Below are 27,869 nucleotides of genomic sequence, written 5' to 3' on the forward strand. Positions count from 1 at the left end.
CCGATGGTAGTGTGTTTCCATCACACAGTCTTGCCTTTTCTCCCCATCTCCAGAATTTAAGAAGTTCTTGCTTTATGCACGCCAGATGGAGATCCGAGGTGTGGACATAGACAACCCATATTACAATTACATTAACTCCTTCACTGTGCCTGACATTGACAATGTCACTGTGGTTGACTATGATGCTCTGGAACAACGTATCTACTGGTCAGATGTCCGCACACAAACCATCAAGCGGGCGTTCATCAATGGAACAGGCGTTGAAACAGTTGTTTCTGCAGGTGCGAATTACTTAACAATAGTTATGTTGTCCTTTTTTTCCAAAGCTTCCCAGTACTTGTGCTGCTTTTTGACTTGGCTTTTGTTAAATTAAAATAGAATATTTGATGCTGAGCATTTTTAAAAGCATTAGAATATTTAACTTTTAGATTTTATCATAATCAATTCTAACGGGTGCAAAAAACCAAGAGCTTAAGGCATAGAATTGTTTATTACTGCTACCTATGTACAAAAATCTGGTCAAATAATGGTCAAAGCTAAATCGACACTGGATAAGGATCAAAGGAAATTCACAAGGGGCTGGACTTCAGTCTCTTGTGGGAGCTCAAAGATTCCAAACTTATGACACATTTAACCCCACCCTCTGGCTCAGCCTGCTCTTCTCCTTCACCTACATTTCTTGCAGTTTTTTTATCATTATTCTACATCAGGGATTAACTACTTTTGCAATCAACAGATATCACTGTAGGATTAATTGAGGCTGCACGAATGCTAACACAAAGACATCTCACAAAACTCCCACCATTTTTCAGTTTTTTTTCCTTTTTTGAATTATGGTAGTAAGTGGGCAATATGGCCCCCTATAGCAGCGTACCCTAACTTTCTTGGTATTTTTCTGAATTCACATCTATTCCTATTTATAGCCACCCATCTCAAATCCATGACTTTGGGCAGCTTACAGCAATTAAACAAGTACATTCTCTGTGGTCTTGCAGATTTACCCAACGCCCACGGCCTGGCTGTGGACTGGGTCTCAAGGAACCTTTTCTGGACCAGCTATGATGCCAACAAGAAACAGATTAATGTTGCCCGACTAGATGGCTCCTTTAAGAATGCTGTGATTCAGGGACTGGACAAACCTCATTGTTTGGTGGTTCATCCTCTCAAAGGGTGAGTCTCAGTCAACCAAGAATGCTGAAGCTGTTAAACAATAGAATGGAGTTTCTGAGAAACAGACCAAAAACTTTCACCTTCCTTTAAAATTAATAGCTTTTTAATATTATTTCGGATGAACTCCTGACATCGTAAAGCAAATGTCAGGGACAATTCCAGGGGATAATCAGCCAATGTCAGGAAGTGTATGGCATTGAAAGGCGGTTACTTTGTGTCTGTTTCATAGGAAACTCTACTGGACAGATGGAGACAGCATCAGTGTCGCCAACATGGATGGAAGCAACCACAGTCTTCTCTTCGCAAACCAAAAAGGGCCTGTTGGTATGGAAATCATTTGTGTAGTAGCATCATTGTATAAAGTGACATAAAATTCATGGAAATGGGATAATTTGCAACATTTCCATAATGTTGTCAGTGCAGGTGGACCTACTATCTTGTTTAAACAATCAGAAATGACAGATTCATCCTTCCTCCAATTGGTCTGTTACTTTTTAAGGCCACCAATGGCATTTAGGTACAACGTTCCCTGCATACTTAACTTTTTTGAGTCCATGCTAAAATATATATATTTTTTTCTTTTCATGTCAGGGCTCTCCATTGACTACAAAGAAAACAAGCTTTACTGGATAAGCTCTGGCAATGGCACCATTAATAGATGCAACTTCGATGGCAGCGGTTTGGAGGTGTTGGAGACTGTGAAGAACCAGCTACGCAAAGCCACAGCATTGGCTATAATGGGTAAGAGACAGTGGGCAATGTATAATTTTTTTCCATGCTGCAATTTGCACGTATTTCTCATTTCTGTGGGCTCGTTTACGTAGAAGCTTTTTGTGGCTTATAATAGAGAATGTAGCTCTCATTTGATCTGAAAACCTATTTATTTGAACAGGCCGGCCTGGTTTAAAGGTTTGGGGTATTTTTAATTATTTATTTTTAGGGCTTAATTAATTTAATTTTATTTTAACTTTTGTATGTAATGCTTTTATTGCCCTGTACACCGCCCTGAGTCCTTCGGGAGAAGGGCGGTATAGAAATTCAATTAATAAATAAATAATAAATAAATTTCCTAAAGTTTTGCTTCTGTTTCAAAAACATTGTGGTCTTCAGAAATTACTACACTATTTTCCTAAAGGTATCATATCGAGGCTGTGATTTCCATAATTATTTTTTTATTTTATTTTATTTATTTTAATCCCATTTATATCCCGCCCTTCTCCGAAGACTCAGGGCGGCTTACACTTTAAGCACAAATCAATGTGCTTAGCAATAGCCTTCATTCTATGTATATGCCTGCTTATTAGGGCTTTCGCCCCCCAAGCGGCATTATTACAAAGTCAGCTTATTGCCCCCAACAATCTGGGTCCTCATTTTACCTACCTCGGAAGGATGGAAGGCTGAGTCAAACTATCTCCTTGATAGTTTTCATCATAATACCCAATGGAAAGCATATATATTTAAGATGTGTTGCGTTAGTATTCATATAACCTATTTGGGACTATATTCTTCAATCTATTTTACCATCTGCTAAAAATGTATTTTACAAAGAGTTAAAGTCTTAAAATAAACTGATGCTGTAAAAGTTACATTCCTTTTAGTATCTAAGCACAAAGCAGGATTATTAAAGCTTTTAACAATGCTTTAATATAGCTGTATTTTATAATTGTGTGTGTAGGAGCACATCTTTAATCTTTTTGTTAATTTACATATACAGATATGACTGGTAGATCTTTTCCTGTCTAATACCAGAACCAGGAAATCACCAAGTCATAGCTAATGCTATAGCAAAACTGGGAATATCAGTTTCCTGATACTTACCTATCTTAGTTTAACTAAGTTTACCTGCTGTCTATCTCCTTCATGGATTACTGCCTTGTCGTGGCGAAGGGGCTTGCGTAATTCAATGAAGCTATGAGCTATGCCGTGCAGGGCCACCCAAGACGGACAGGTCATAGCAGAGAGTTCTGACAAAACGTGATCCACTGGAGAAGGAAATGGCAACCCACTCCAGTATCTTTGCCATGAAAACCCTATGGACAGTACCAAAAGGCAAAACGATATGACGCTGGAAGATGAGCCCCTCAGGTCGGAAGGCGTCCAATATGCTACTGGGGAAGAGCAGAGGGCTAGTACTAGTAGCGCCAGAAAGAATGAAGCGACTGGGCCAAAGCCGAAAGGACGCTCAGCTGTGGATATGTCTGGTGGTGAAAGGAAAGTCCGATGCTGTAAAGATTTTTTCTCCATAGGAACCTGGAATGTAAGATCCATGAATCAAGGAAAGCTGGACGTGGTCAAACAAGAGATGACAAGACTAAACATTGACATCTTAGGTATCAGCGAACTAAAATGGACAGGAATGGGTGAATTTAATTCAGATGACCATCAGGTATACTACTGCGGGCAAGAATCCCTCAGAAGAAATGGAGTAGCCTTCATAGTCAATAAAAAAATAGGAAAAGCAATACTGGGATACAATCCTCAAAATGACAGAATGATCTCAGTTCGAATCCAAGGCAAACCATTCAATATCACAGTAGTCCAAGTCTATGCCCCAACCACCGGTGCTGAAGAGGATGAAATTGACCGGTTCTATGAAGCCCTACAGCACCTTATAGAACTAACACCCAGAAATGATGTCCTTATCATCATGGGGGATTGGAATGCTAAAGTAGGAAGCCAAAAGATAACTGGAATAACAGGCAAGTTTGGCCTTGGAGTACAAAATGAAGCAGGGCACAGGCTGATAGAATTTTGTCAAGAGAATACGATGGTCATAGCAAACACTCTTTTCCAACAACCCAAGAGACGGCTTTACACATGGACATCACCAGACGGTCAACACAGAAATCAGATTGACTATATGCTCTGCAGCCAAAGATGGAGAAGCTCTATACAGTCAGTAAAAACAAGACCAGGAGCTGACTGTGGCTCAGACCATGAGCTTCTTGTTGCAAAGTTTAGGCTTAAATTAAAGAAAGTAGGGAAAAGCGCTAGGCCAGTCAGGTATGAATTAAATCATATCCCTGTTGAATATACAGTAGAGGTGACAAATAGATTTAAGGAATTAGATCTGATAGAGTGCCTGAAGAACTATGGACAGAGGTTCGCAACATTGTACAACAGGTAGCAACCAAAACCATCCCAAAGAAAAAGAAATGCAAGAAAGCAAAATGGCTGTCTGAGGAAGCTTTGCAAATAGCTGAGGAAAGGAGAGAAGCGAAAGGCAAGGGAGAAAAAGAAAGATATGCCCAATTAAATGCAGAATTCCAAAGAATAGCTAGAAGAGATAAGAATGCCTTCTTAAATGAACAATGCAAAGAAATAGAAGAAAACAATAGACTAGGGAGGACCAGAGATCTTTTCAAGAAAATTGGAGAGATGAAAGGAACGTTTAATGCAAAAATGGGCATGATAAAGGACCAAAATGGCAGGGACCTAACAGAGGCAGAAGAGATTAAGAAGAGGTGGCAAAATTACACAGAAGAACTATACAAGAATGAGCTTAACGTCCCTGATAATCACAATGAGGTGGTCACTGACCTCGAGCCAGACATCCTAGAATGTGAAGTGAAGTGGGCCTTAGAAAAGCTGAGCAACAACAAAGCTAGTGGAGGTGACAGTATTCCAGCTGAGCTATTCAAAATCTTAAAAGACGATGCAGTAAAAGTGCTACACTCAATTTGCCAGCAAATTTGGAAAACTCAACAGTGGCCACAGGATTGGAAAAGATCAGTTTACATTCCAATTCCAAAGAAAGGCAGTGCCAAAGAATGTTCAAACTATCGCACCATTGCACTCATTTCTCATGCTAGTAAAGTTATGCTTAAAATTCTACAAGCTAGACTCCAGCAGCATGTGGATCGAGAACTACCAGAAGTACAGGCAGGATTTCGAAGAGGCAGAGGAACTAGAGATCAAATTGCTAACATACGCTGGATCATGGAGAAAGCTAGAGAGTTCCAGAAAAACATCTACTTCTGCTTCATCGACTATGCTAAAGCCTTTGATTGTGTGGATCATAACAAACTCTGGCAAGTCCTTAAAGAGATGGGCATACCAGACCATCTTATTTGTCTCTTGAGAAATCTATATGCGGGCCAAGAAGCAACAGTGAGAACTGGACACGGAACCACTGATTGGTTCAAAATTGGGAAAGGAGTCCGGCAAGGCTGTATACTGTCACCCTGCCTATTTAACTTATATGCAGAGCACATCATGAGAAAGGCAGGGCTAGATGAATCAAAAGTTGGAATTAAGATTGCCGGAAGAAACATCAACAACCTAAGATATGCAGATGATACCACTCTAATGGCAGAAAGTGAAGAAGAACTAAAGAGCCTCTTGTTGCGGGTGAAGAAGGAGAGTGCAAAACTTGGGTTGAAACTAAACATTAAGAAAACCAAGATCATGGCATCCGGCCCTCTCAATTCCTGGCAAATAGATGGGGAAGAAATGGAGGTAGTGACAGATTTTATTTTCCTGGGCTCCAAGATCACTGCAGATGGGGACTGTAGCCAAGAAATTAAAAGACGCTTGCTCCTCGGGAGGAAAGCCATGGCAAATCTAGACAGCACACTAAAAAGCAGAGACATCACCCTGTCAACAAAAGTGCATATAGTCAAGGCTATGGTCTTCCCAGTTGCAATGTATGGCAGTGAAAGCTGGACCATAAGAAAGGCTGAGCGCCAAAGAATTGAAGCCTTTGAACTATGGTGCTGGAGAAGACTTCTGCGAGTTCCTTGGACTGCAAGGCGATCAAACCGGTCAGTCCTAGAGGAGATCAACCCTGACTGCTCTTTAGAAGGCCAGATCCTGAAGCTAAAACTCAAATACTTTGGCCACCTAATGAGAAGGAAGGACTCACTGGAGAAGAGCCTCATGCTGGGAAAGGTTGAGGGCAAGAGAAGAAGGGGACGACAGAGAATGAGGTGGCTGGATGGAGTCACTGAAGCAGTAGGCGTGAGCTTAGATGGACTCCAGAAGATGGTAGAAGACAGGAAGGCCTGGAGGAACATTGTCCATAGGGTCGCGATGGGTCGGACACGACTTCGCAACTAACAACCTGCTGTCTATATATACGCTAAATGAAATAACCAAAAATTAGATGTGGCATTCCTGGTCCTCAAGATTCTCAGCTCTAGCCAGCATTGCTTAGGCTTAAATTAAAATAAGTGGCTTGCTGATTTCGAACAAAGTTCATCTAGTTCAGTATTTCAAGGATGTAGTGCTTGAATCAATTCTATTTGATTGATAAAAATCAAATGAAAAGCATCTTAATGAAGAAGCATATTTTTAAAATTAATTATTTTTAATATAGGTTAAGAAAATTTCAGCAAGTACTACAGATTACAGTTACTCCTCATTTAATGACCACTCATTCAGCAACCATTCAAAGTTATAACTGTGCTGAATGAGGGAGACTTACAACCAGTCCTCGTAGTTGTGGCTTTCGATACATGATTGCAACTGAGATGCTTGTCAACCTGTTCACAGTTATGAGGTTGCAGCATCCTGAGGTTGTGTGGTTACCTTTTGTGACCTTTACTGCCAGTATGCAACAAACAAAGTCAGTGGCGAAGTCAGTAAGTCATTGCAGGTGACAAGATCATGTGACCGTGGGACGCTGCTACTGCACAGGGTTTGCCTAACAATAACTAGGAGTGTCAGAGCTGCCGTCCTAAGTCAGTGCAGTCACACGACATTGCACTTTACAACAGTCATGCTTAGTGACAAAACATTTGAGCCCAACTACCATTGGTAAGTGAGGACTACTGTATGTTAAATATATCTCCCCAAAATATTGCTTTAGCCACTCGGACCAACTAATCACAGGTAGTTCTTGGGTTACAACCATTTGTTCAGTGACTGTTCAAAGTTATCATGGTGATGAATGAATGCACTTAAAATAGGTCCTCAAAGTTCTGGCCATTACAGCATCCCTTCAGTCACATACTCACAATCTGCCCACTCGGCACCCAGTTTGCAGTTATGGCATTGCCGCAAGCACAGTGATCATAATTTCCAACATTCTTCCTGCTTCCCACAAGCAAAATCAATGGGGAAGCCAGCAGGAAATCAGAAGTCACAGTCATGTGAGGTTCTGGCTTGACAACCTGTGTTGTCCTCACTTAATGATGGCAACCAGTACTGCCAGGATTGCCATTGCTAAGCAATCCAGTCATGTGACATCGCACTGTATTACCTTGTTGCTTAATAACAGCAATTCCAGTCCAGATGGCTGTCTTAAGCCAAGGAAGACCTGCAACTTTCTTTTGATTAATCAGCTAGAATCTTTGTAATTGACTAAAATCTTTCAACTCTTCTTTTTTTTCCAGTCTTCTGGCCAAGGTATAATTATTCCACAACCCATTCATCTTCCCATCTCAATTTCTGCCCTAAGTCCATACTGATAAAATGGGGACAATAAAGCAGTTGTTTACTGGATTTCTAAAACTGTGTAAAGAATTGCAGTATCAATAATAGTATCTTACGTGTCTGAATTTATTAAGTGGTTGAGCAAACTGTATTCTTTTCAAATTGTGAGTTCCCTCATGGCATGTGTATGCCTCCCCTTTCTCACTTAGGTGATAGGTTGTGGTGGGCTGACCAGGCCTCTGAAAAAATGGGCACCTGCAACAAGAAAGATGGATCGGACGCAGTCGTATTGCGCAACAGCACCACTCTTGTAATGCACATGAAAATCTATGACGAGATCATCCAGCAACAGGGTGAGTGTGGAGGGCTCTTGAAGTACTGATGTCATGCAACTCTGCTTGGTACAAGAGGAGAGACTGAAGAAGTAGGTTGCAAAGAAGCATACTGGAGATTCATGAGGTTCCTAGGTCAGACGGCACAAAAATGTTTGTGTGAACATAAGTCCGCACAATCTGTCTGCAAAATCCGAGGAAGTTTAGTTTTGAATTGGTGGTATTTTGACCATTTGGACCAAATGAACCACACTTTTTTAAGGTCATTGTACAACTGCCCATGACCTTGCATGTCCTTGTGGGACGGTGTGTACTTACCCAAAGGTTTGGTTCAAATCTGGTAACGTCACCAAATCTTGCAAAACTGTTGGCGGTCTCAAAGGACTCATGACGTTTAGCATTTTCAATTGAAATGCAAGATTTAGTTACCGTGTGAGAAGGTGTTGGCTTTTTAAAGATCAACTAATTTGTTCATTTTGGAGGGAGAGGATGTCATATGGGGAAATTTGAGAAGCGTTCGTGCCTGGAGAAATTTATTTGGCAATTCCTTCTTTGGTTTTTGTTTGGCTGTAAATTATCATATACGTGGCCAGTTGACTGCAAAAGAAAATCTGGACTTTGATACTGTGTGGGTCTGGTAATTATGCCCCTTTAACTTCACTGCTATTCTGGTTTCAGGTGTCAACCCTTGCAGTGTGAACAATGGTGAATGCTCACAACTCTGCCTTCCTACATCAGACACTACTCGTTCCTGCATGTGTACAGCTGGCTACAGCCTGAAGAGTGGGCAGCAATCCTGTGAAGGTGAACAATTATAAGGGGCAGATTCTGTTTGAATGGGACCTGCAGGCATTGTTCTCCATTCCTGGAAATTGGCTAGTTTGCCTCTATGAATCTTGCAGTGCAGCTCCCTCTGTGGCCTGTGGAATTTTCAGAGTTTCTAATGAGCTTTCCATATATCTATCTGTCATGAAATGACCAAGTTGACCTTAATTGCATATGTTCTTAATGGGAAGTTGCAGTCAGTCCTGGCTTTCTTTATCTTCAAGAGATGTGTTTCTAAATATATGTTCTGTCTTCTTCGCACATTCATTTTTCATGTAGACTAGATGAGAAGGAGAAAAACACTGGTGTCACCTAAAATAGATTAAAGTGGGATGGAGCCCTAGGATATGAAGGAGAAAAACTATATAGAATTGCAGGACTGAAAATGATAGGATATGACATTTGTTTTTGTGTGCGTGCTATTTTCAGGATATGGCAATTAACCTTTGCACTCATCCAAAGAAAGGCATATTCTAGAAGGGATTTTCGGAAAGCCCATTTATTTATATATAAGATTCATTTTTCTACTCTCCTTTCTCTGGGAGGCACTCTTAAAAAAAAGCCATGGATGATGATTATGATGATCATAATTTTGGTGGCAGGGAATGTGATACGACACTAGAAAGGAATACCTGTTATCATTGCTAAAAGGTAAAGGTTCCCCCGCACATGCGTGCTAGTCGTTTCCAACTCTAGGGGCCGGTGCTCATCTCCGTTTCAAAGCCGAAGGGCCAGCGCTTGTCCGAGGACGTCTCCGTGGTCATGTGGCCGGCATGACTAGACGCCAAAGGCGCACGGAACGCTGTTACCTTCCCACCGGAGTGGTCCCTATTTTCCTACTTGCATTTTTACGTGCTTTCGAACTGCTAGGTTGGCAGAAGCTGGGACGAGTAACAGGCGCTCACTCGTGTTACGCGGCACTCGGGATTCGACCCGCCAAACTGCCGACCTTCTGATCGACAAGCTCAGCGTCCTAACCCACTGAGCCACCGCGTCCCTTGTTATCATTGCTACTATAATACTATTTGTACAGACCAGCATTGATAGTACAATGTTAATATTTCCTGTTTAGGAATTCCTGGCAGCTGTTTTAGTGCTTCCTTTCAAAGAGAAAACAGGGTTCAGTAAAAAAACAACAAAAAAACAACAACCCTTTCCTCCACATTTCAATCAACACTGACTTTGCTTATGTTTTTAAGTAATAATTGGCTGGAGACAATTAGTTGAATTAAATTCTATACATTCACATAGTCCTCAGACCACAGCTAAAATTTATACAGTTAAAAATGAAGGTTTGCAGAACTTTAAGCACGCATCAAGTTTTGTAAAAGCTACAAAACCCCACAAAATCCTGGGCCAATATTTTTGTGGGAATATGGGTGAGGTGGACGGAATGGTACAATTAAGGGGAAAATGGAATACTTAAATTCTACAAAACTCAAGAGAATCAATTTTGCTTCTTAGAAGTTTATTGAAATATCCCAAAATCCTGGCCCTGCTAACCCTACAGCTTTTAGACAGGATGAAAAATCATAGCAATGATTGAAAATGATTTCTCTGCCAGACTGTAGAGGAAAGCAGACCCTGAAAGTCTAAAAAATAAACACTAAATGCAAGAAATTTGCCACAGGCCTTGGTCCCTTGGTCACTTCTTGATTGTAATAAAAATTTGTGTGGGTTGTCTTCTCACAGCCACAGCTGTTGTAAGGATTGTTGTCGTTAATGAAATATTGCCTATTTCACCTTTTTTCTAGCCTATTGGCAGGAACTGAGGGAGTTATAGAGCAAAAACAACTTGGACAGATCCAAGTTAGGGAAGATTGTTTTACTCTAGAATTCTCCTGTCAGGCTTTTAGGACAGCTCTGTGGTTTGAAATTCTTTTGAGATCAGATGCTCAGAATAGAACCTGAGATTATTTGCATATATAAAGGTTTTCATTCTATACATACTTCCTGGTACCTCTTTATCCTTCTGATAGACTTTTAAGCTTGTGACTGTTTCCTTTCTCCATGCAGGTGTCGGCTCCTTCCTCCTCTACTCAGTACATGAGGGTATCCGTGGCATCCCATTAGATCCCAATGACAAGTCTGATGCACTGGTGCCAGTCTCTGGGACTTCACTGGCTGTGGGCATTGATTTCCATGCTGGTAGGTGACAAAAGAGGGAGGGCGGGGCAAGACAGGCTTCGTCTCAATCCCGCCAAGACTGAGTGGCTGTGCATATCGGCATCTCGGGTTAACCAAGTTATTCCACCTCTAACGATGGGGGGTGAGGTGTTACCCCCCGTTGATAGGGCTCGCAACTTGGGCGTCCTCCTGGATTCACGGCTCAATTTTGAAGACCACATAGGAGCCGTGACCAGGGGGGCTTTTGTACAGGTTCGCCTGGTGCGCCAGTTGCGTCCCTATCTGGACCGAGACGCCCTACGCACAGTTACTCATGCGCTTGTGACCTCCCGTTTGGACTACTGTAACGCTCTCTACATGGGGCTGCCCTTGAAGACCACTCGGAGGCTTCAACTGGTGCAGAATGCGGCCGCGCGAGTTGTAATGGGGGTTTCCCGATACTCCCATGTAACACCTCTACTCCGCGAGCTGCATTGGCTTCCGGTTGCCCTCCGGGTGAAATTCAAGGTGCTGGTTATTACCTATAAAGCCCTACATGGCCTGGGACCGGGGTATTTGAGGGAACACCTGCTGCCGGCATCAAACGCCCTTCGCCCAGTGCGCTCCCACAGGGAGGGTCTGCTCAGGGTGCCGCCGGTGAGAGATTGCCGGCGGGTGACACCCAGGGATAGGGCCTTCTCTGTGGGAGCGCCTGCCCTCTGGAACCAGCTGCCGGTGGAGCTGAGGACTGCCCCCGACCTCCGATCATTCCGCCGGGGCCTGAAGACCTGGCTCTTTGAGCTCTCAGGCCCAGGCTGAGGAGAAATTTTTAATTCGGGTTTTAATGTATACAGGGTAATTTAATATCTTTTAATTGGTTTTTTAACTTTTGTATTGTGGATTTTTAATTCCCTGTAAACCGCCCTGAGTCCTCAGGGAATAGGGCGGTATATAAATGCAAATAAATAAATAAATAAATAAATAAATAAAAACCTGCAATGGGTTAGTCCTCTTGGGATTCTCAGTTGGGGAAGGATAAAAGAACAGCCCGCTGAAGAAGGATAGAGAAGCTGCATTGATGGAAGATAGTATGGCTCACGGGGAAATTGAGCTAATTGAATCCTTAGTCTTGATCTTCTGTGAGGAGATGATGGTTAGTTACTTTGATGGTTTGCCAAAGAAACACGGAATATGTATATTGAGGTATCAGAGTATACAGTGTATTCTGCACTGTTATATTAGAGAAAAATCAGGTAAGGAAATCAGAGCTCAACGTAATCCAATTCATCTCATCTCTGGTTAAAAATGGTCTTCTGCAATTGTACAAGTTATATTTAAGGGATAAACCAAGACCGGCACAGTCTTGAAACCAGTCTCAAGTTATGGTTGATGCCATAACCTCGTTTCCTTAGTGAAGCAGAAGCAGCTGATATGGGCACAAACAGTTCAAGATTAACTTAATGCTCTTTCTCCACTAGCCATTTTTTTTCCATTCAGCTTTGAGCTTCTACTTGGAATCTATTCTGAATCACTATCCAGACTCAGTTTGCTGTGTTACACAGTATATTGCCAAAGTAATGTCAAAAACAGATGTGCCCAAGCTCTGTGCTTGCATTTTAATAAAGTGGTAAATGTATGCCCCCAAATAATAATAATAATAATAATAATAATAATAATAATAATAATAATAATAATAATAATAATAATAATAATAATAATAATAATAATTATTATTATTATTATTATTATTATTATTATTATTATTATTATTATTATTATTATTATTATTTTGAGAGATAGGTTTCTTGATGCGGACAAAGCCTTGAAACAACTATGCTTACGAAGAACCCTATAATAAAGTAAAAATTATTTATCAAGTAAAGTGCACTTTCCTCAAGAGGTTTTGTTTATGGTCTTTGTGCCTAAAGGTGTTAAAGGCCCACTAGACCTGCTATTCTGCTTTTAACTAATTTGAATTACTGTCAGGGTGCTGAAAAGAAGTGGGTTTGGGGAACCCAGGAACTGATTTGGGGGATTATCAGGTGCATAGCATCACTCCAAAACCTCCTCTTTCAATCTCCCATATGTATTTTTCTCTCCTTCAGATAATGACACTATCTATTGGGTGGACATGGGCATGAGCACAATCAGTCGGGCCAAACGGGACCAGACCTGGCGAGAGGATGTGGTGACCAATGGCATTGGCCGAGTGGAAGGGATTGCTGTGGACTGGATTGCAGGTGTGGCTGCGCTGCAGAGATGAGCAAGGAACGGCAACTGAGTGTGGGAAGGAAGCCCTCCTCCTCACGGGAAACAAGGAAGGAGCAATCAGTTAAGTCCTAACCTTGTATCTCTTTCCCTCCAGGAAACATTTATTGGACAGACCAGGGCTTTGATGTCATTGAAGTCGCCAGGCTCAACGGTTCATTCCGCTATGTTGTGATTTCGCAGGGATTGGATAAGCCACGTGCCATTACAGTACACCCAGAGAAAGGGTAAGATTCCTTTCCGTGGAGTGCAGACTGGTCATAATGGGAAGAGGTTGGGAGTGTATTTGAGGCATTTGAACGATGATGGATTGGAAACGGGGGAAGGCAAGACTCCCAGTTCTGGGAATAGTAATCCCAAACCTTTAAAGGCCATCCAATTGGAAAAGGCTATTCCTAGATCTAGCATGGATATTGGGTTAACTTTTTGTTTTATTCCTTTATTATTATTTTTTCTACCATTAAAAATTACAATCCAGTGGCAACTTTGGCTGAACACGTGATTTGTTAATGGTCCCGGCGCTGTCTGTGTCCACTCTTTCAGATACCTTTTTTGGACAGAGTGGGGCCAGTACCCTCGCATTGAACGTTCTCGGCTGGATGGAACAGAGCGTGTGGTCCTCATCAACACCAGCATCAGCTGGCCCAATGGGATTTCTGTTGATTATGAAGTAAGATCCTGAGGCTGTGGGCACAAGACACAATGATCCCTCTCTGTCCAGCCAAAAATCATAGTTGAGAAATGAACGTCGAGTGGCACATTTAGCATCCTGGGAATGCCTTGGCCCATGGTACCCTTAGAATAACAGCAAATAAATAGGGTTACATGCTTTCATGCAGAAACATAATTCAGCGTCGCGGTAAGTTAAAATTCGTATATATGATAATCGTGAATTATGCAATCCATCAAAATCCAATTTTTTTTTGTGCCAAGCATTTGTTTGTATTAAGAAAAGGAACCCAGCAATGTCACTTGCACAGTTGGGAGTCCTCCTCAGTTCTGTCTCAACTTCAGACCTTTCACGGCTTTAAACAATCCCTATCCCACTGGCATAGCAGCAGTGTATCTGTCCATTATTTTTTTTACTTGCTGGGACATGATTTGAGCTGAGAATAGGGGAAATTATACATGGTTGGACAAGGGACGCGGTGACTAAGTGGGTTAGGATGCTGAGCTTGTCGATCAGAAGTTCGGCAATTTGGCGGGTCGAATCCCAAGTGCCGCGTAACAGAGTGAGCGCCTGTTACTCATCCCAGCTTCTGCCAACCTAGCAGTTTGAAAGCACGTAAAAATGCAAGTAGAAAAATAGGGACCACTACGGTGGGAAGGTAACAGCGTTCCGTGCGCCTTTGGCATCTAGTCATGCTGGCCACATGACCACAGAGATGTCCTCAGACAAGCGTTGGCTCTTCGGCTTTGAAACGGAGATGAGCACCGGCCCCTAGAGTCGGAAACGACTAGCACACATGTGCGGGGGAACCTTTACCTTTACCTTTTATACATGGCTGGGAACTGATTGTCTGCATTTCACATTCACTTTGGTATCCTCGGTTAGGTTTTATAATTTACAAGATGGATTGTCATCTGGGTCTCTTTTTAGGATGGGAAACTTTACTGGTGTGATGCTCGGACAGATAAGATTGAACGCATAGACCTCGAGACTGGCGATAAGAGGGAGGTTGTCCTATCCAGTAACAACATGGATATGTTCTCGGTATCTGTCTTTGAGGATTATGTCTACTGGAGTGACAGGTTTGTGTCTCAGTGCTGTTGGTCATGTCTGGAAGTGTTTTGCAAGCAACTACATTTCTTTCACGTTCAGACAGAGCTAGCTTCATTATGGATTTATATTGTTACGTCTTTCTCAACCCCCTTCCATGCAAACCTCTTCAGTCTTTTGAAGGGAGTTTTATGGATATGCTGGTGTCCAGTTTTAGATCTGCTAATTGAGGTGAAGTAGGGATGGGTTATCCATAATATCTGTTGGTAAGGTAATTAATATATACCGGTATGCATGCCTGTTGAACCATTTATGTGAACTGAAAATTTTGTGTCAAGAGTGTTATAAACAATAGTTTCCTCATTGTATTTTGTTGTATAAGAGCCAGGCTGGCATAGTAGAATACCTCATAATTGCATGCTTAACTTTTCCCCCCTTCTAGGACTCATGCAAATGGATCCATTAAGAGGGGCAGCAAGGACAACGCAACAGAAATTGTGTCTCTACGCACAGGAATAGGAGTACAGCTGAAGGACATCAAGGTGTTCAATAGAGATAGGCAAAAGGGTAGGTGAAAAAGCCTGTACACACAAGGGATTGAGTGGTAGTATGAGCAATGAAGGTGGAATTGGTTACCCGAATTAAAAGCCTCCAGAGACATAGAAACAGGCTGTAAACCAACCCTGATGCTAGCTAATTTTTCTTATTATATTCCTTTTCTGCAGGTACCAATGTGTGCGCGCTGAATAATGGTGACTGTCAGCAATTGTGTCTGTATCGAGGAGCAGGTCAGCGGACATGTGCTTGTGCCCATGGCATGCTCGCTGAGGATGGCGTAAGCTGCCGTGACTACGATGGGTACCTGCTCTATTCAGAACGGACCATTCTCAAAAGTATCCACCTATCCGATGAGAACAATCTCAACGCGCCCATTAAGCCATTTGAAGACAGCGAGCACATGAAAAACGTCATCGCCTTGGCCTTTGATTACCGCCACGGCAGCAAGGGCAGCAACCGCATCTTCTATAGTGACATTCACTTTGGCAACATCCAGCAAATCAATGATGATGGAACTGGCCGAAGAACTCTAGTTGAAAGTAAGTTACTTTGGAGGTTCTCCTCCTACCCTTTTATTTTCTGGCTGCTTCCCCAAAAGCAGCAATCTGACTTGAGGCAAACTCTAGAAATAAATGTGTCAAAACAGCAATTACAGGAGAAGATTATTTTACAGGGGAAGGTTATATTTCCAGTGCTGTGGCGTTGAAGCAGCCCACCTTTGTTAAAAGCCAAAAGTCCAGGGTATTAAATGACTGTTGTAAGTCTCTGCATTCAGGAGAACTTATAAAGGCTAGTTCACTTGATTTTCTTTCAGTAGTTTGAATGTTTCCTAAAATAGGTGTATCTGAGGATATAGTTGTGCAAACTTTCCTTCTGACTGATGGAATTTCTGTCCAGCTTCTCTCCATTTTGGGCTGTTTCAACTTCACCGAGATTGTTGCACCTCTAGATCAATTCACTAATGGGGTGGGGGGGGAGGGGGAAGGCAGCTGCTGAAGTTCAGCCATAGGAAGAGAGTAGGATGAATGAAGTGGTCCATATATGGAACAGCTGGTCTCAGATAATTAATGTCCAAACCAAATACGTATGCTTGGTGTAGATTCACCAATGAAACATAGCTGTTTTGTTTTGGATAAAAGATCATAATGAGATTCAGGTTTTGAGGGTAAAGGAAGAACAGGAAAAGCCAGGTAAACAGCAGGTCAGGGAAAATGTGAGAGTTCAGCCAGTGGGATATGCAACTTGGGGATACTAGCAATGGTGTAGTTTAGGGGAGGGAAAGAAAGGGCTAAAAAGAACGGGTTAGTGGGCCAGTGGAATATGCTACTCTGGCAGCTGCTTAGGAGAAAGTTGAGAGAAGCGGCAACTCCCATCAGCCTTGCCTTATAGCTGTCTTATAAAATCACCCCAGGATTCTGGCGGGTTTTGTTATGGCCTAAACAAATATATTCCCAGTTTTGTTCATGCTAAAGCACAGCCTATCTAGAATGGTTTATCAATACTTCTGGAATGTAGTGTGTTGTCCACGAAGACTATCAGGCAACAATTGGAAATGGATTACATCACTCCACAGTCAGGGACATTTCATGGGGCAAAAACCTGGCCACAGCTTGTTTTGGCTGCATTTGGATCATCATCCTAGCACCGTGGTGGCGAACCTATGGCATACGTGCCACAGGTGGCACGCAGAGCCCTCTCTGTGGGCACGCGCGCCGTTGCCCCAGTCTTAGGCCTTCAGCTGGGTTTTATAAAACCTTTTCGCTTTAGGCCTCCACCACCATGTGCAAAAAAAAAAGGTTCAATCAATTTAAACTTCTTGCAGGAAAAAAAAAATCTCACAAAGTTGGAATTGATTGAACTTTTTAGTCCCACCCAGTCTGCCGTTACCACCGCAGCCATGCCCACCCAATGGGCCACACCCACCTGGCACCCGATGATACATAAGTGGGTTCTGGGTTGCAGTTTGGGCACTTGGTCTCCAAAAGTTTCGCCACCACTGTCCTAGCAGATAGGTTTTAATGATTTGTTCAAAATGCGCAAAAATAATCCATATATTGAGATGAAGTAGACATCTGTAATTTGTCTCAAAACAACTTCGTCTTCCTCCTCTGGTGTTTATCACTAACAATAGGCTGCAGGCTACTCTGTTGAATTAAAACTTTCTTTAATTCTGCCCTTTTGACAACAGTTCTGGTCTTATTCTCATCTGAATTAAATTAGTGGATAATACGCAGATTTAGATACTTTGACCTAAAAGTTGGAGAGAAGGTATTTGCATTCCTTAACTCATCATGTGGATTGCATTCCGATTTCTTTCTCAATATGCAAAAATTCCTTATGCGTTCTCGACTAAACATGTGCAGTGTCTATCGCCATAGAAACCATTGCAACAATTTCAAAAACAATGGAGTGTGTGAATAAAATGTGACCTTCCAAGGTTTTTTGGACTTGTTGCTTTTCTGCCAAGGGAATAGGTATTACCTAGAGGAGGAGGTGAGTGGTGAAGCCTCCCATCTCTTTTGATGTTTAGTCTGCTTGGAGAGAAGAAAGCATGCCTGTTCTTTGTGGCCTTTTTGACAGCTGCTATAAATCAGACTGCTCTTGACTATGAGTTGCCAAATAATTTTCTGTAGGGGAAAAGAATTAAATGGCATAGCGATACTTACTTGTATCCAGAAACATTTAGGCATTGCAAGAGACGTAGAATTATGGTATCTGCATTCCATATCTCCTCCAGATGACATTTCTTATAAATACAATGTATGATACTATGTTATCATGGAATATTACGTTCTCCTTTGTTCTCATACCATTGGCTGGAGCAGAGAAAGGGACAGGAAGAATAACAATGTCTTGGAACAGTTCTTTCATTTGTGACATCTGGTTTCATCTTTGGAGTAGACACTGAACTGACAATAAGATAACTTATTGCTCTTTTGCAAGGAAAAGCTTTTCAGCGTTCAGACAGTACACTGGTTCCCAACTTCCTGCATTTGAACAGAAGAGATTTCCATTCATGTTCATCAAACATGCCTTTTTTGTTCTGTTCTTCTCTTTGCCTTTCCAAACACCATGAAGTCAATTGCTGTAGAAGTAAGGGAGATATTATGAAGTAACTCTCTTCCATATGTAATCAAAGAGGCAAATTAGAATATAATATGCAGAGAAGACACAACAACCAAGAATTAATTTCTAGTATGCATCTTTATGTAATTATATATGATTTGGAAAAATGATGATGATAACATAATTGCGATCTATAACAAACATTCTGAAATCAGTATTAGGACGGTAATTTGAAGTCATACAATATGTGCAAATTTTTTAATTTCCCAGAACTTTTCAACAAATAAGGTAGAGGTGGAAGAGTAAGCTCTTCACCAGTATTTACAACCATAGCAAAGATCTGAATTGTAAGATGTAATTTTCCTAATGAAATTATTGTAAAAATGTTAACATAGTTCTGAATGTGAATACTTGCTCCTAATTCCCCTTTTCCCTGTTTAATATTAATTAGTTCCTCCTAAAGCTATTAATACATAGGTTACAAGCTTTTAAGCGAACACTTATAGTTACGTATCTATGGCCCTATTAATTTCAGTTACTTCAGCACATGACATTTGCTTCGTAGTCGATGGGAGAAAGCAGAATCCTGTTTGAATGCTAGACAATGGTGCAATATAGTTCAGGTTCTTCCTGAGCTAAAAGGTCCATACGAGGCCGAAATGGGAAAACCTTTATGTAAAATTGAAGTTTTGATAAAAAAAAAAGAAGTAAGTTGTTACTGTCATATAGGAGTACAGCAGACTGGCAGTGTCCCTTACCTAAATATTAGGTGGTTGATACTGTGCTTCTGCAATTAAATTACAACTGATAACTGCAGTGGTCAACGGCCAAGCACTGAAAGCCCTTCTTGATACAGATGCATCTGTAGTTTAATCTGATGTACTCTTTATTTTCCCAAGGTGCGACTCTCAAGAGAACAGATGTGTACTTTAGGGAGTTAAGGTAAATCCAGGTGTTATGACTGTGGCTAAGGTTCCAGTGGGGTCCTGGAGGGGGGAATGAGCCCTTTTGCCTGGGTAGGATGACCTCTGAATTGCTTTTTGACAATATCCTGGGACAAGGCTTTCCCAGTCTGAGAGGGGTTCTTGGACACAGCTTTAATTCCTCAAACATGATTCCAGACCGAATGACTGTGGAATGAACTGCCTGATCTCCAGGGAATTCTGGATGAGGCCCATGGAAAGACGACTGGAAAGGCCCAACACCCAAAATTAAAAAGATGAGCAGACTCTAGTACAGACATGTCAAACACAAGGCCCGGGGGCCGGATCCGGCCCACGAAGTGATTTCATGTGGCCCGTGAAGCCATCCTGGAAACAGTGAGGGAACGGCCCCCACTGCCTTGGCCCTGGCCCAGAGACCCTCCTTCTGCCAGAGACCCTCAGATCTGTCCCACTCCTGCCCGGGCCCCCATAGGCACCCTTGATGCGAACGATGTAGAGCTGGCCACGCCCACCCAGTAGGCCATATGCACTCTAGCCACGCCCACCCAGTAGGCCACGCCCACCCTGGCCATACCCACCCGGCCCCCTGAGGGCAACCGCAATGCTGATGCGGCCCTCAATGAAATTGAGTTTGACACCCCTGCTCTAGTATATCAAGAACAATTCAGGGAAAGGAATAGAATCAGAGTGGAAACCCTTGAAAATACGAGGAACCTAGGCATCTGATTCCATTGTATAGAATATATATTCCAAACTGAAGAGTCTTTTGCCAGGGGGGGGGGGGAAATGATTACTAATGGCATGCTGTAAGAATTTGGTAAACAGACTCCTAGATTACAGTGACTTACATGGAACACAGATCACTAATGAGAATCAGCCACACTGTATTCTGCTATTAGTATACCTATATCCATATCGCTTGTGTCTTTTTGTGGCCAGGAATATATTCTGATTCTTTGCCAGTTTGGCGTTTGCGTTGAATGCCAAAAATTGAATTTCCTCAAAAGAAGTGAAGAAAGCTCCATTGGTCCTTCTGCCTGTTTAATTGTACCTTCTGTAAAATAGCTGCGGGCATACTACACTTGTTAGAAAACTATCATTGGAGTAATAGGGTTATTCCTATGTTGTGCAATTATGCCAGAATCTTCAGGAGTTTGCCCTCAGGGTGGTTACCAAGTAGATAATAAAGCCTTGGTCGAACTGTTCTTCAGGGTCGAAACCCTATCAAAGCAAAAGATCCCACTAGGCAAACCTAGATCAATTGTACTGGAGGGAAAAGCGCTCAAAACCTGATTTGACTGATTGTGGTTACTAGCCTGAGCGCAATATCAGAAAAGATAAGAAAGAGGCTCAGAAAAAATGAGTTGACCATCTCAGAATGAGAATAAAGAAGGGATGGTTGAGAAGCAGAGTAAATTAAGCAATAAATATCTTTCCGAGTTCAAATTCTGTATGGAATTAGGGATCAAGGTAATCAGAACTTTCCCTTACAACTAGGTAGACTGGTGATCTGCTAGAAGGATTCAAACAAATGAATGTTGAAGGGATCATGTCAGAGACTGGGATAAGTGACTCCCATTCTTATTGTCTGTGAAGATTCTCAATCTTCAATCCCATTCTTATTGGTTTGTTGGGAAATTCCAAAGGACTCTTATTTCCTTTTGAGTTGCATGGTGGCTCAGTGGGTTAGGACGCTGAGCTTGTCGATCAGAAGGTCGGCAGTTTGGCGGGTCGAATCCCGAGTGCCGCGTAACAGAGTGAGCTGCTGTTACTTGTCCTAGCTTCTGCCAACCTAGCAGTTCGAAAGCACGTAAAAATGCAAGTAGAAAAATAGGGACCACTACGGTGGGAAGGTAACAGCGTTCTGTGTGCCTTTGGCGTCTAGTCATGCCGGCCACATCACCATGGAGATGTCCTCGGACAAGCGCTGGCTCTTCGGCTTTGAAACGGAGATGAGCACCGGCCCCTAGAGTTGGAAACGACTAGCACGCATGTGTGGGGGAACCTTTATCTTTACCTTACCTATGGCTACAAGTCAGGCTACCCTTTCAGATGGTCAGGGAAGGAAATAAGGGAAGGAAGGTCAGGCCACTTTCAAGCATTTTAAGTTATATACATTTATGAGGATAGTGTCAGACTAGATGTGAGAGCTGGCTTTAGAGAACATCCAGCAAATCTATTAAAAAGTGTATCATGGGTAGCACACTAAGCTCAAGCTGAATTTGTTAAAGCAGGTGAAAGGAGAAAAAAAAGTAATCACAGCTTACTGCTTCGTACACAGACAAGCATATGGTGCTAAAATCCTTCCAGATAAATATGTGATTTGACAACTTTGACATTTGTAAAGTTTTGTTAATTACAAGACTTTTGCAGGTCATTTTGCCATACATGTGTTTATAGAAAAACAGTCCAGTTGAACACAAGCAGAGGATGTTAATTTTTCATCTTTTCCAACATTGTCCTGTACATATAGTCAGTGAAGAGTATCCTAAACATTATAGTGAGGTTTTAAAGAACAACATTGAGTTTCACACATGTATTAATGCCTTGCGCGTTAATACATCTGCTGTTTCCCAGAAAACATTTCTGGCAATATTAATTAATAAATTAGTACTCGGGCCAATCAGTAATGTCAATTCACACTACAGCCAGAAGTATTGCAAGAACAACGATAGTTCAAGTGGAAAAAGATAGTTTCAGAAGTTCAAGCTGGGGGGAATTTTAGGTGAAGTATTTTCCAATTTAATTGAGCACTAGGCAAGAACTGGTATGCATTGTTCTTCCTTTTTCTTCCTCGTACCACAGAGAAAGCTTTTTAACCTTACTAAGAAAAAGAATGGAGCTTACTAATGGAACTGAAATTATATTTTCATTAAATCATTGTTACGAGCAAAGCTATCCGTACTTAGTTTCATTAAAAATAAAAATGTAGGTCAAGTTTATTTTTAATTATGAGTTGATTTTTTTTTTGTTAAAAGGGAGTAAGGGAATATGAAGTTGTAAGAGTTTCTAAAAAACTAAAAAAGATGTGATGGTGAAAGGTTTGGGAACCTCCTACTGCAGGGGTGTCAAACTGCCGGCCTGCGGGCCAGACGCGTCATGCGGAAGCCGCACCCACCCCATTGCCAGCAATGGCAAAACTGTCCCGATACGTTGCGTGACGTCATGTGACGTCGCGAGTTTGACATGTCTGTCCTACTGTGTGTTGCATGAGTGGTGGCTAGGTGCTTTCAAGAATTAGCTTTGGGTGTTTCTTCGTCTCCCTGGATACAAGCACAGAGTGATCCAGCTGCCTACCAAGCAAATGGATTGCTAAATATAAGCACTGCCCAAAGATTAAGTCGGAGAGGTTTCTTTGAGGTATAAAAAAAATAGAGCCACAGGACAGAGTGTTGTTTCTAGCAGCTTGTGCATGTAACAAAATTTTGGGGATGTCTTGAGAAAGGCATGGTCATATTTCTCTATTTCTCTATTTCTCTATGTATGTATGTATGTACGTATGTATGTATGTATGTATGTATGTATGTATGTATGTATGTATGTATGTTAATTTTACATGTTTCTCTCCTGAGTTTGTCCTGTTCTGCTTCCAGCAAAAGGAATCCCCCTTCTTTTCTTGCGTATTGGATTTTATGTATAAATTATGGCAATGGTTTTAATGAGATTTAAAACCTTCATATAGACGTTGCTGGCTGCTGGCAAGAAAGGAAATCAGGCTCGTACCCAGCGTGTCTTATTTGGTTTTCAAACGGTGGCTTGGGGCTTACCATGAGGGTGCTTCATTTCATTTGGAGATAAGCCAATTAGTTTCCTTCTGTGTATTAGCTTGAGGGAGGAGGGTTGTGATGCCCAGATATAGGCATTCCTAGATGGAAAACTGCCAAGGGACTTGGGGCAAGTGGGTTTTTTTTTCCCTGCTCCATTAATCAGTCAGTCCGGGGAAAGGAAACATGGGCGATGAGTTGAACTCTTGATATGAGTGAACTGCAGCACCTCTCTCACCTTTTGCCATCCTGACTGGACCTTACTTTCAGCAACAGCTAGATGGCCACAGGATCCCCATCCGATGTTTGTTTATTTGTTAAGATTTATTTACTGCCCATCTCGTTTCCAGGTGACTCTGGGAGGCTTATGGCATTCAAAGGCATTAAAAAGGATAAGGGATAAATACTTCAAAAATGATAAAAACGGAATTGCAAAGCTAAAAGTTATAGTTAAAAGATGGGGAGGGAGGGAGCAGGATGCAAAAGGGGTGGGGGTAGGGGTGGAGATGGGATTGCCGGTTAATCCGTCAACTGCCTCCGGCATGGTGCTCTCCCATTGGGGCCCCAAGCCAACTGGCAGAGCCAGGTCTTCAGGCTCCTGCAGAAGGTCAGGAGGATGGGAGGCTATCTTATCTCAAGGGGCAAGGTGTTTCAAAAGGGTAGGAGCCATGTTGAGATGACTCCTCAACTAACCTTTAAAGGTTATAACCAACACCTTGAATTGTACCTGGAAGCAGACCAGCAGCCAGTGCAGCTCACAGAACGTTGATGTGATCACAAGGCTCGCAAGAACTGTTCTAACTATAAGGAATGCTAGTAAGATTTTTGGGACTTGAATTAGATTTTTTTTTGGGGGGGGGGTCAGTCAATTATTAGGAAGGACCATTACTACAGTATTATTTGGTCTTGAATTGAGAAGCGGGCCTTCCACCTCTCCTGGCCCATAATTTTTTTTTTCATGCGGATGTCTGCCCATGAAAATACAATAATTTTCTCCAAGTGGCACCAGAGTGCTTTTGCAATGACCAGCGTGTTAATTGGACCTGGGCTATGCTGGGTATGCTTTGGTAAAAGGGTGCATTGGCTCAACTTAGGGCATCTGTGAAATATGGAGAGAGGTACATACACTGCATGCTGAAGTAGCCATCCCCATAATGCCTTTGACTACGATAATACAGGGAAAAGGCCAACAATTATACAATCCTTTCCTTGAGGCATTTTTCAATTACCAGAGGTAAATGAGAGAGAAAAAAAATATATCTTTGCTTTGATACAAATTAAAGTGCTCAATTAAATAATACCAAAGAGATACAAAGAAATTCATAGCAATATTTAAATTACATTTTTTTTTCCAAAAAAAAAATAAAAATTCAAATGAGATCAATAATTTATTTGCGCTAAAAATATTTGGCAAATCGATAAAAGGCAAGCTAGCGAATTCTGTTTGTGGCAGTTGATTTAGTAAGTAATTTGTCAGAAGAAAAGCCGTATTAAAGTGGCCAGAATTTGTTTTGAGGGTTGACTAAGCCCCAGACCAATATCGTATATTCATTATGCTGATGTATCTTCTCTACAATGTCAGGAATGCTGTGTATTTTCTTGTAAAATAAATACATAAGATGTATAGAACAGATAACATATTTACCGTATTTGTTAATCAGCGCAGTGGGATCTCTAAATGGTTATCGAGGTGTTATAGCTGCTTTTTTTGACACACTTCTCTCTTCCCTCCAAAATCTCTGGAATCTTATCCTGTTAATAAATTTGGGAGGATTCTGTGCTCTACATTTTGAAACTCATTGAAAATTGCTTATCAAGATAGCTTTCTTTATCTTCTCTATTACTTTTGAAGAATGGGGGAAATCAGGTGTAAGCCTAGATGGTATTTCAACCCTACGTTTATTTTAGATGCAAGGCAGAAAGAAGCAGCAACAAATAACCAGAATCCTCTCTGAGGAGTTGTGGGCGTATAATTAGAATGGCATTGTTAGAGGCTTCTCAAGATGGGGACAAAACTAAATCAGGTTTTTTTGAACCGAGCAACAGGCCAATGGAAGGTCTCTTTTCCCAATTTGTTAAAATCAGATGGGGCAGCTTTCAGGGTTGCAGGCAATACAGACAGGGCTTTTTAAATGTTTTTTTTTGTTTTTCTGTTTTGTTCGGTCAGATGATTTATTTGTTTGTGGACATTGGCTGTGAGGCAATATCAGGACAAAATAAGAAAGAGGCTGAGAATAACAAGGAGTGGCTCAGAACGAGAATAAAGAAGTGAGAGTTGGGAACCAGGCACATTAAGCAACAAATATATCCCGTTTTCCCTTTAACAGATGTTGGTTCTGTTGAGGGGTTGGCTTATCACCGAGGCTGGGATACCTTATACTGGACAAGCTACACTACTTCTACCATTACACGGCACACTGTGAACCAGACGCGTGTAGGAGCTTTTGAAAGAGAAACTGTGATCACTATGTCCGGAGATGACCATCCTCGAGCCTTTGTGCTAGATGAGTGCCAGAAGTAAGTTCCAGTATCCCTTGGGTGACTGAAAAACAAAACTTCAGAATCAGCCCATTCATACATTCGTGCATTTCCTTGTTCATTTCCCAGCTGACAGCCTTAAAATGACTTGAATCCATTCAAACAAGAATAAGCACCTTAACAGCATTGTTAACCAACCGATATGCTAAATGTATTCACAAGTCCTATGCTGCTCTTCTCCTCCTCCTCCTCCTCCTCCTCCTCCTCCTCCTCCTCCTCCTCCTCCTCCTCCTCCTCCTCCTCCTCCTCCTTCTTCTTCTAAAAAGATTCAACTCCTGACAAAAGGATAAGTCAGGCTCATTTTTTGCGAAGGTGGTTCCAAATAAAAGTTGCCACTAATAGAGAGGTTATCTTTTCTGCTCCACAGAAAAGCAAGAATTAGTCTTGCTTTGATAAGCTTAAGGCATGAAATGTGTTTGGATTTAGCAATGAACAATCTAAGCAATCCTTCAGCATATGCATTCCTTTGTCTCTGGGTCTCCAGATAAAATAGAAAATAATTTCATTTCTGCTTAGCATCGTACACTTGGATAAATTGTGGTTACTTTTGTTTATGCATTACCGAAAACAAGCCATCTTCAAATTATAACTTACTGGTTTGCTCAGCCAATATAATTTAAGATTAATCATAATTTAGGTTTGAATATAATAAACTAAGCTAAAATTCAAAGGGAATATTTACAATTTCCCCTTTATAGTTGTGCTAAAGGGGGTATAGGAATGGGATACATTAATTTGAGGCCTGTGTCTGTCACTAAATCATACATCTGAACTAGCCCACTGTATGCAATTCAGGCCGTGAGCTTTGAAGGCCATTGTCATTGTTTAAATAGTAATAGCAATAGCACTTATATACTGCTCCATAGTGCTTTGCAGGACTCTGTGCGGTTTACAACATCAGCATATTGCCCCCAACAATTTGGCTCATTATTTTACTGACATCAGAAGGATGAGAGGCTGTTAACCTTGAGCCCAGTCCTAGCTGTGGGCAGAGTTAGCCTGCAATACTGCATTTTAATCACTGTGCCACTAAGCCTAGTGAATATAATTTAATGACTGATTCTGCAGTTCAAAATTAAAATAAGTATAATCTCTGTTACAAACAGCCTTCATGAGTCTATCTGTCACGGTTTGGGTTAAGATTCTAAATATTGCTCAGAGTATATGAAGTTGATTACAGCAGTCAAGCCTAGATTAGTTTTGCTGTAAGCATCATATATTGCCATAGCCAGATCCTCCTTCTCTAATAAGGATGCAGGCAATATACCAGCAACTGGAGATCCAGGGCTTTCCCTCTTTCAACTGATGTAGCACTCTTCCTCTGTAATTTGTTTTCTTCTCACCTCCAGCCTGATGTTCTGGACCAACTGGAATGAACAACACCCCAGCATCATGCGAGCTACGCTGTCAGGTGCCAACATGATCACCATCATTGACAAAGATATCCGCACACCCAACGGTCTGGCCATTGACCACAAGACAGAGAAAATCTACTTTTCTGATGCCACCCTGGACAAGATAGAGCGATGTGAATACGATGGCTCCAAACGATATGTATGTCCCATAATTCTATCAACTCTGCTTTTTTATTTTTCCCAGAAAGCCTGTAAAACAGGCCTCCTTGGTATAATATCTTCTGGATATGTGTGGTGCTATCGGTCCCAGAATTCTTGGCCAGCGTGAAGACTAATAATTCTGGGAATTTAGTTCCAGCATATGTAGAGAACAAGTTGAGAATAAAGCCTTAGGGAAATCTTGCCTTTATGGAAAAATAGGTTGGACAGGTTTTCAGAGAGCTTATGTGTCAACTCTAGCATACTCCTGCAAGCTATTCGCTTTTCTTACCTCTTTTCCATAGCTACTTACCTGAATTAATATTTTATATCTCTCGATCAAGTCCTGAAAAAGAGCCAAAGTCTGTGTATTTAATCTTTCTCAAAATTATTGTCATAGCAACAGCATGGTGGAGATAAGACTGAGAGGGAAGTCACTGGGCCAAGAGCTCAGAGCTGAGTGGAGTCTTAGGTCTGCAGTGTCACGTGTTATCCAGTGCTGTAATTTACTGCACCGTGTATCAACTAGGAGGGATGGGAAAACGTGTCTCAGATTCTCATTTTTCTAACATTAATTGCAGCCCATCCATCTCTCCATGATTTTCCTAATATACTCTAAGCATTTATGTAATTTTTTTAATTTTAATTTA

The 27,869-nt window shown here is 41.6% G+C and overlaps 1 protein-coding gene across 1 annotated transcript in view; it reads left to right on the forward strand.

Annotated features, from left to right (window-relative positions):
- Nucleotides 1-27,869, forward strand: part of LRP1 (LDL receptor related protein 1) — a 323,131-nt gene that overhangs the window by 229,986 nt on the left and 65,276 nt on the right. The window contains exons 30-44 of the mRNA XM_081319473.1: nucleotides 54-281; nucleotides 996-1,170; nucleotides 1,400-1,494; nucleotides 1,762-1,911; nucleotides 7,755-7,904; nucleotides 8,556-8,681; nucleotides 10,719-10,850; nucleotides 12,914-13,048; nucleotides 13,174-13,303; nucleotides 13,620-13,746; nucleotides 14,677-14,828; nucleotides 15,239-15,363; nucleotides 15,522-15,893; nucleotides 25,456-25,645; nucleotides 27,016-27,220. Of these exons, the coding sequence (XP_081175599.1) occupies nucleotides 54-281; nucleotides 996-1,170; nucleotides 1,400-1,494; nucleotides 1,762-1,911; nucleotides 7,755-7,904; nucleotides 8,556-8,681; nucleotides 10,719-10,850; nucleotides 12,914-13,048; nucleotides 13,174-13,303; nucleotides 13,620-13,746; nucleotides 14,677-14,828; nucleotides 15,239-15,363; nucleotides 15,522-15,893; nucleotides 25,456-25,645; nucleotides 27,016-27,220 (2,492 nt within the window). The remainder of the gene's footprint in view (nucleotides 1-53; nucleotides 282-995; nucleotides 1,171-1,399; nucleotides 1,495-1,761; nucleotides 1,912-7,754; nucleotides 7,905-8,555; nucleotides 8,682-10,718; nucleotides 10,851-12,913; nucleotides 13,049-13,173; nucleotides 13,304-13,619; nucleotides 13,747-14,676; nucleotides 14,829-15,238; nucleotides 15,364-15,521; nucleotides 15,894-25,455; nucleotides 25,646-27,015; nucleotides 27,221-27,869) is intronic.

The sequence above is a fragment of the Vipera berus genome, assembly GCF_964194415.1.
Source record: "Vipera berus genome assembly, chromosome: 2".
NCBI classification, from domain to species: Eukaryota; Metazoa; Chordata; class Lepidosauria; order Squamata; family Viperidae; genus Vipera; species Vipera berus.